The sequence below is a fragment of the Chinchilla lanigera genome, unplaced genomic scaffold (assembly GCF_000276665.1).
Source record: "Chinchilla lanigera isolate Chin_1 unplaced genomic scaffold, ChiLan1.0 scaffold00011, whole genome shotgun sequence".
Taxonomy (NCBI): Eukaryota; Metazoa; Chordata; class Mammalia; order Rodentia; family Chinchillidae; genus Chinchilla; species Chinchilla lanigera.
In genome coordinates this window covers 13,090,206-13,099,124 of record NW_004955412.1, presented here as the reverse complement: position 1 = coordinate 13,099,124, position 8,919 = coordinate 13,090,206, and the positions used below count along the sequence as shown (strand labels likewise).

The following is an 8,919-nucleotide window of genomic DNA, read 5'->3' as shown; positions in this document are numbered from 1 at the left end:
ATCCCCTCCCTATTTAATTTTTTTTTTTTTTTGGTACTGGGAATTGAACTCAGGACCTTATGCTTGCCAGGCAGGCATTTGTGCCACTGAGCTATATCCCTGGCTTAATTTCTTTTTTTATTCTGAGGCAGGATCTTGCTACATTGACCAAGCTGGGTTTGAATTTGCAATCTTCCTGCCTCAGCCTCCCAGAGTGGTGGGATTACAGGCATGTACCACCAGGCCTGGCTTCATGTCTTTTTCTGATGCTATTCTAAAATGTACATCCTCATTTAATGCAGAGGCAGATGTTGCTTTTCTACCATTGTAGCCATGTCTACCGTAGTCCATGGCAGCAAAGGCATTTCACCACATTAAAATAATTTTCTATTCATGAATAAGTAAGATGAAACCACTGAAGTGTAGTGGAGGATTTCTTGGCCTCTTTGATAATATTCAAATCAGAGAGTACCACTGGAAATTAAAAAACATAATCCAAAATATAGTAATACAAAATTATTTATTAGTTTAAAAAAAAGACAGAATTTGTTGGTTACACAGAAAAGTAAATGGAAAATCACCTACAAAAACTGTGACTCTCAGCGTATAAGGTAGGCACTATAACTGGGCTTAAGGACTTGACATTAATGCTGACATTAGCATCAGACAATGGAAAACAGTGACATGTACACCGTGCTTGTGATATTTAGCTAACAGGTTGCATATTTTGAAGTGTCATCTAGGTGTGGTAGAAAGATAGACATGCCCACGCCGTGTTCTAAATCACGTCACTTCTATTAACTGTAGCATATGTCGCAGTTTGTTTCCCTTTTGTAGAAGTCATTGGTGGTGGCTGCTAAGGGGGCAAAGTCCACACAGTCTGTGCTGGGATAGAAGCACTCCGCTGCTCTGAGGGCCTCCCAGTGCTCTGCCTCGCAGGACGCGCAGCGGCAGACTGAGGCGGTGGCGGTGGAGAAGCAGTTGTACTGGGCGTGCGAGGGCAAGTGGTGGTAGGAGTAGTCTTCCTGGGGGTAGCCATGGTTTAGGGTGTCCAGACAGGGAGGAGAACTATAATTCTCTGAAGCATATGAAGGCGGCTGAGCTGGCGAGTAACTGTAGTCTAAGGAGCCAGAGAGAGTGGAGGAATCTGAAGGCGATCCTGGGGTCTAAAGAAATGAAAAGCAATAAAGAAAGAGCTTGATAACTTAGACAGGATCAAAAGAACTGGATAGTGTGGATGTATTAACCCTAGGTAAGAAAAGTAGGGGCGAAAAAACAGAATACCCAATCCAAGTCTAGAGAAGTAATTTTATTTGTTGACTACATGATTTCATGTCACTATACTCTATTTGCCTATTTCTTTCCCAACAATCAATTGCTTTGCTTCACTGGCTTCCTTTGTTATAACCATACTTTGGAGGATGTTTTGTTCTTAAACCACAAAATCCCATTGTGCTTTAGGTCACCTGCACATTAAATCCTGCTGTGTGCCACAATATGAGCTGCAGGTGGCACCCTGGGTATTTCTGCACACCCTTGACTGTGAAGAACTGGGTGAGTGTGCAAAGGCAGAACTTGGATCCTCAATGACGCTGCCTCTGACAGACCCACGCTGAGTGACTACCCTTCCAGCCCCTACAGTCTTGTCCCCTGGGGATCAACGTCCTGACTGTCTTCTCTCAAGCAAATCTACGGCTGTCACTGAGAAAGCCTAACTTGGAGAATGGAAGGGAACTGGATGAAGAAGACCCGTAACAATATGCATATTCTGCTGTTAATTTCCTATTCCCTTTAAATTTAGTCTCATGCCTATACAGATGTTTTATACACTAGAAAAAGTATTCACATTTCTTAAAAATTTTATAACAACACTAGAAGCTTTAAAAAATTACAAATCTCAAAAAGACATCTAAAGTCACTAGATACTTGAATAAGTAGACTTTATGGAAACCTTGCTTCCTTTTTTTTAGTCTTTTTGAGACAGGGTCTCGCTATGCAGTTCAGGCTGGCCTTGAGCTCACTTTGTAGCCCAGGCTGGTCTCAAACTTGCAACAGTCCTCCTGCCTCAGCCTTCCAAGTGCCGGGATTATAAGTGTGCGCCACTACGCCCAGCTTACTACATTTTTTAAAAATAACGTTTTTGAGCATTTGCGATCCATAAAGAACAGACAATGCATATTCTTGCAAAGATTAGAGCTTCATTTTTACTTGCCATCTCTGACCCACATGAGCTCTTGTGCCTCCAGGACACAAAAGCAACCAGTTAGTACAGCCAGTTGTGTAACTAAACCCACCCCAACTGAATTCCCCTTTCCAAATGAAGTTTGGGAGTGTGTAGATACAACCTTAGTTTCATTTTCAAGAACTCAAAAATCCAAGAGCCATTAGGTAAACCAGTCATTTCCAAATTAGGAACTGTCTTAACTGCGCAGCTTGCAACACACTGAGTATTGCCAGAAAACCTTTTTATTGCCACCCATCAACTTACTTGGGCAATTCTAATTAAGTGTGTATTCAAAGGTTTATGCCTCGCAGCAAGTGGCTGTCTCTGCACATTGCATTATCAATGGCTCCCTGGTTGTTTCCTTGATAGCATTTTTTTTTTTTTTTTTTTCCAGTAGCAAGAATCAAACTTACCTCCTTGCGCTTGCCAGGCAGGCGCTGTGCCGCTGAGCTAAATCCCCAGCGCCCCTTGTTAGCATTTGTATGACTCCTAAGGAGATGATGCAAACTTTCTTACAAAGCATTACTACTTCATAGTTAGCAACAATCAGGTTATATAAAAAACAAAGATAAATTACCAGGCTCTGGTTAAAGCAGAAAGGGTTGGCCTGGAAGCCGTCTGGCAGATAGTATGGAGCACTTTGCGCGGGGTTGAGCAAGGGCTCGGAGAGTGTTTCAGTCTGAAGGTAGGAATCAAAGATCTGATCCAGGCAGTTTGGGTTTTCTTCGCAAGAAATACAAGTGGAAAATTCTCGGGGTTGAAAATAACTGGGTGTGGAAGACATTGGTTCGGGTTCAAAATAGAGTCCTAGAGGAGAAAGAGAAAAGATTTTTAAATGGCAAAATGGGTTTGAATGGAGTTTTCTTCTATATTCTGACTATTTGGGAGGGGGGAGTGCTCACGAAGTTCCAGAAAAGTAAATAGGCAGGCCATTTGGACTGTTCAGTTGTCTTAAATTCAGCGCCCCTGAAATTAGTATGATTAATAATAAATTGAAAACAACTGGCTATCAATATGGGCTGAGCAGAAATAAAGTATGGTGGTTCAACTCATAGGTCTAAGAGTCACACTGCTAGCTCAAGTCTGCTGTAAAAGCACTAACCTCCAGTCCTTATCTGAAGTTTAAGTAAACCTCTCAGCAGTAATTGACAGATCTGTTTGAGGCTATGAAAAACCTTCCAACGCCATTGGAAAGAGTTCTCTTGATTCAGGGGCATTGCTTTCCTAACCCTTTTCACATTCAGTAACTTAAATTTTGAGGCAAGGGTTTTGAAAAGTGATGTACCCATAAATGGTACTGAAAATGATAAAGACAGAAACCAGGAATGTAGAGTACAAATTAGTATTACTTGTTTAGGGTTAGAAAAAACAAAGTGTTCTCATAGTGCAGATGTCAACATGATAATGCAATAAATTTTTTTAGATACTAAGCCAGAATAATTTGGAAAACATCACTTCTTGTCCATTTGAGTATTAATGGACTCAATGTATGATTATTCTTAAGTGCTCAAAGAAGAGAGGGGTAGAGTGTACCCATCAAAGGGGCTACGGGACATTGGATTTTTTGAAGTTTCAAGTTCCTCCAAGGTTAAGTTAAAGTGACAATTCAGTGGAAACCATCCATAAAACAGGCTTCCTTATTTATGACCTCTTTGCTGCTGAGTGTCACAGGAAGGAATGTTTATGTAATAGAGTTCTTCGTGTTGAGCTGGGAAAACTTACATTTGTTTGAACTGCTCTCTGGGAAGAGAGAAAAGACGGGGAGGGAAGCCCTTGTCGGCTGGAAGCTACAGGAACAAGAGCAAAGGCATTATTCTAGTGTTCAGGATGTTCAGTATTCCATTGAAAAGGGTAAAAGACAAAGAGGTCTTTGAAAATGTTCTAATTTTATAGTCAAGTTTAGTTACCTAGAGGTGAGAAACTAGAAAAACTATGAACAAAGTCTTGGGGCAGTCTGGACAGCAGAGAATAGACAGTTCAGTAAAGAGGACAAAAAAACTGCACTTGTTCTCTTGCTGGGCTTGCATCTGGAGCCACTCGGCCTTTTTCACTTTCTGATTGGTTGAATTCCAATTAAATGGTGGTGCCTATCTTAACCCCTGAATCAAGCACTGGAAAGCTTTCGAGATGGACTTTTGAAGGAGGGTTTGAAGGAATCACAATGCTGGCTGTACTGACCTGCAGAGGATGGTGCAACTGGGTCTGAAAGGTGGACATCGCTGCCTCCAGAGAACTGCCAAGAAAGAATATGACTATGAAGCAAAAAGAAGCTCAGAGCTCTATACAGAAGCTAAGATATTTTCATGGGAACTAAGTGTCCTTCTGCTACACGGTAAGCCAGATTCCTCCTTCTAAACAACAGGCACGTTTTAAAACATATCACCAATGTTATATTTTATTTAGATTCAATTTTTGTGTTTGCTTGCTTGGGAACTTTTTTTTTTTCTAAAATCAGATTCCTTACTTCAGTTTTAAGTTATTCATTTTGATTTAAAAAACAATGTAAATAATTTTTCTGTTTCAAAAATATAATAGCTTAAGAAAACTCAGCAGAAAACCCTTCTATTAAGCTATTAAAAAAATAAACTATTCAATTTACAAATAAAGTCTAATAGCTATTTAATCCAACTATGACTTAGTCAATCATTACCCTAAAAAATTTCCTACACAATCTGGTTTCTTAGTCTACAGAATTCATGTCTCCTAAAGAATACAATTCCTAACTTTTTAAACCAGATTGGCTAAAAATTTTCACATGCTTTTACTATCAATGAACTATTAAAATAGACATTTTCTTAAAGCTGTAGTCAGTGAGTTGGAGCATATTAAAAAATTCTAGCCCATTGTTAAGAAATATTTCAACTCTTTGTATGCTTTTTACTATTTTCTATAAATTTGCTTTTTTCATTTCAGGACTTAAAGTTTATAAGACTGCTCTTAACTATTTAAAGTAAAGCAGCCTATAATTTCCAATGGAATGATAACTATTCTAATTTTTTTTTTTTTTTTTTAAGATTTCAGGCCTTGGCTTTAAAGTTTAAAGGGACTAGCATAGCTCTGGGGTTGTGGGCTGGGAAGCCAGGCCTCTCTTGGGTTCCAGGGGATACTCACTCCTGGACACCGAGCTACTGGGAGAACTGCACAACCAGCCATTGCTGAAACAGGAGGTGGTGTTAATTTTGAAAATAATCCATGCTGTAATGTCATGAACCAGGAAACTGGAATCCTTTACTAGCTCTTTATGCAAATATTTGGCTGCAGCTCCAGCTGAAGGACTTGGAAGGAGTGGGTTTTAAAAATCTGCTTCATTGTAGAGCTCTTTAACCCCCTACTTCCCCGGACTGGCCTGTTTGCCCGTGTCCTTGTTATCCTGTTGTTATCTCCCCGAGGTATGTTTACAATATCCTACTTGATATTATCTTTCTAGTCATGGGTTCCCTTTCTACTTCACTCCAATACAAAGAAAGGCACCTCTCTTAGATTTCAAACAGCATAAAGAAACCGCAATCTACAATTTAGAAAAACACATCAAGGCTGTTTAAAAAACTAATGGTGGAAAAAAAAGAAAAGTAAATTATATTCTTTAGATAAGTACTAACTGAACTTTCTCTTTACCTTACAGGCAGAGGAAATGCATGTGCATGGGTGGTTCAGTGTGTTTGTAAATTGATCTGGCTGAAATGAGCATTTTAAAAATTAAATTTACTGGTTTCTTCTAGGGCAACCAGAAACTTGGATATTTGTCTCAATCGACAGCCTCTACCAAGGATTGTCTTCTTAGAATTCCAAACCAGGGATACTGCTCTGGCTTTATAAGGAGAGAAAATTTCTTCTTGCTTTGTAATATTTGATACAATTAATTATCTCCTTGATTTAAAGTTTGCCAGGAATGTCCTCCAACAATCAAATTGGAGATAATCTGTTAAACTAGAAAGGTCTACACCAAAGAGTAGGCATAAATTATCCTCTGGGAGCTGCCTTCCTTGCCTACTGAGTATACTTTTTTGGTGTATCTAGAATCCTAGGTCCTTCCCACGGCTCCTGGTGATGGATTTTACATGTGGCTGTCCTGCTGCAACTGTAAGTGCAGTACTTCTGGAGGGAATCGGATGGAATCTTTCAGGAGGTAAAGCAATATTCCTGCAAAGCTCTGGCTCAGGAGTCCTGCTTTATTTCTCATGGTTGGGGTGCGGGGAGGAGGTTCAAAAAAAGATGTGACCCTGGTCTAAAGGAGAGAAACTGGTCAGATACGCAAGTGGAAAGCTTTAGATCCTGCAGTTTGCTAGCAGGGAAACGACGGTAAAACCAATCTGTAAGGATCCAAGGGCAATGAACTTCTCTAGGTATAGGTGAAACAGAATTCTAACAAGACTGAAGCTCTTTAATGAATGATTATATTTTGTAATGAACATCTTGATTTTATTTTGGCTCCAGAATCATTTTCCAGATCCCTCTAGATCTAATTTTATTAATAGTGTAACCATCTCTAAATGGAAGGAGGTGAGGCTACCAGAGTCCTGGTTAGTGCGGATCTGCAGGAAGATGAATTTTGAGTCAACAATGAGAAGACTTTTATACTTACCTCCCCCTGGTTGTCAAAAGAGTTAATCATTAAAAAGTGTTCTACGAATGTAAGGAAAGTTCATTGTTACCTGAAAATCTGCAGCAGGAGATACTAACTTCTCCATCCGTATGTACCAAATCACAGCTAACTCACTCCTTAACTTTAAACTCTGAGCAAAGACTGTACTGTGTGTATCTGGCTTTTAATCCTTGATTGCAGTTGTATTTTAGTTGCCTTTCCCACACAGTAATAGCATTTACTGAGCACTCATCACATGGAAAGTGCTCTTTAGAATGCTTTACATACAATAGTTATTGTAACCCTTAATATTATCTCCAATTTAAAGAGGAGGGGAAATAGGGAGGAAAGTTGAGTGAGTTACTGTTCATCACCGAGGAGGTGAGGTCTGAACCCCATTCATCTGGCGTCTTACCACTCTACGTGATGTGTAGAGTGACGTCACGAGGTCCACTGCCAAAGCACTGTATACAAACAGCACCCAACACAGAGACTGTTGTGGGGCAGATACCCCAGGGTAAAGAAGACCCAATCCCATCAGGCCCTCACTGTGAGATACAGCCTCCACACTCACGAGGCTCTCTCAGTAAGAAGCTGCCCTCTCCTCGGGGATAACCTCACTTCCTTTATTTGGTTTGGTTGCTGTTGCCCTCCTTGAGCCCTGGTGGCATACTTATCTGCTTTAGGGAGGTATATAAAGAGGCAGGTGCTTATGACTGCCCAGATCAATTTCATAATAAGCTGGAACGACTTTAGGCTTTATGACACCTTAAGAAAGTGGTTCTATGTGTGCCCCAGAGACATGGGCCTTTTCTGCTGAGGACTTTCCTTTAGTGACTGGCAACTTACAGACAAAATGATCTCAGAGGCTGAGTTCCAGAAGGATGAGGAGAGAGTGAAGGATGTTCCACAGAGATGTTAACCTGGAAGGGCTCCCCAAACTGAGGTGGATTTCTGAAAGAGATTTTCTATGAGTCTGAGGAGTGTACCTACACTGTCTTCCTAACACAGTATTAATCTACTTAGCAACTCACTGGCTCTCCCTGAGGGACACCAATAAGCCTTTCACACTCAACTTTAACCAGTAAGGGATGGGCTTCCCCAAGTCCTGAGCGCCGTGCCACGCCCCACCTGTTCTCTGTGGGACCCCGTGAGATGGGAGGACGCGGGGCACAGAAGTTTGTGTAACCGCTGAGGAAGGCTGGGTCTCCAGCGGCCCACACCTTCCCGGGCACAGGGCTGAAGGAGGCCTACGGTGGGCTGGGGAGGGAGGGAGGGGTTCATGCTTACGGTTCCCCCTGAGGCTGCCTGGTGTGCCCTCCTCTGTTGCAGCAGCTCCTTCACTGTGATCTTTACCCGGACACCTTGATACACCTTCGGTTTTTCTGGGGAAAGGAAACTGAGTCAATGCTCAAGTCCAAGGTTTGGGTGTCTGGCTGTGGAGCAAGGGTATCCTCTGCAGGCGATAGCACCCAAACCCAAGTTTCTAGATTTGGAGAACACAAAGTGAATGAAAACAAAAAAGGAGGCTGAGTAGTTTTCAGGGCTGCAGGGGGATGGAACACAGGTTAGCACACAGGTTGTGCTGCTCAAGAATGCGGAGGCTCATCCGGGGGAACCCACCACCTCGGCTAGGTGAAGCTGAGGGAGTGTTGGACTCTGGGGGACCCACGGGGCACTCTGCTTCATAGCAGTGGACCTAGCCCACCCCACCGTGATGTGATGGTCAGTGTGCAGTTGTCAGTCCCTTCTCCCCCTGGCTTCTGGAGGCGACGACCCCTACGTGCCCTTGGTCTGGAAGCCAGCCCAGGGCAAGCCGCGGGGTTGGCCTGCCCGGTCTCCAGCCCTTGAAGAAGCGGCCAGGCCCAGGGGACCCCCTCCTCGCCTCCCTCCCATCGCTCTCTTCTTTCCGCCGTCTCTCCCCTTCTCGTCCCTTTCCTCCTCCTCCCTCCCGCGTTCCTGCGCTCCCCTCCATCCCCTCTCCCACCACCCCTCCCTTCTGCGGCAGGCGTTTCTCCACTGCGCGGCGCGGGCTCGGACGGGGAAAGCCTCCAAGGATCCCCGGGCCGTGCCATCGCGGGCAGGCCGCCTCCGGAAGGGGCCGCCCCTGAGCTGGCGGGGCTGGCCGCCCTGG

At 43.0% G+C, this 8,919-nt stretch overlaps 1 protein-coding gene across 1 annotated transcript; it reads right to left on the bottom strand.

Annotated features, from left to right (window-relative positions):
• Window positions 1-482: 482 nt before the first annotated feature.
• On the bottom strand, window positions 483-8,919 carry Colca2 (colorectal cancer associated 2; the record flags this gene model as incomplete). The annotated part of the gene is given in 5 exon segments (XM_013511188.1): window positions 483-1,145; window positions 2,781-3,010; window positions 4,382-4,436; window positions 8,076-8,170; window positions 8,773-8,919. Coding segments are annotated over 5 exon segments (837 nt in total). The 3' UTR covers window positions 483-776.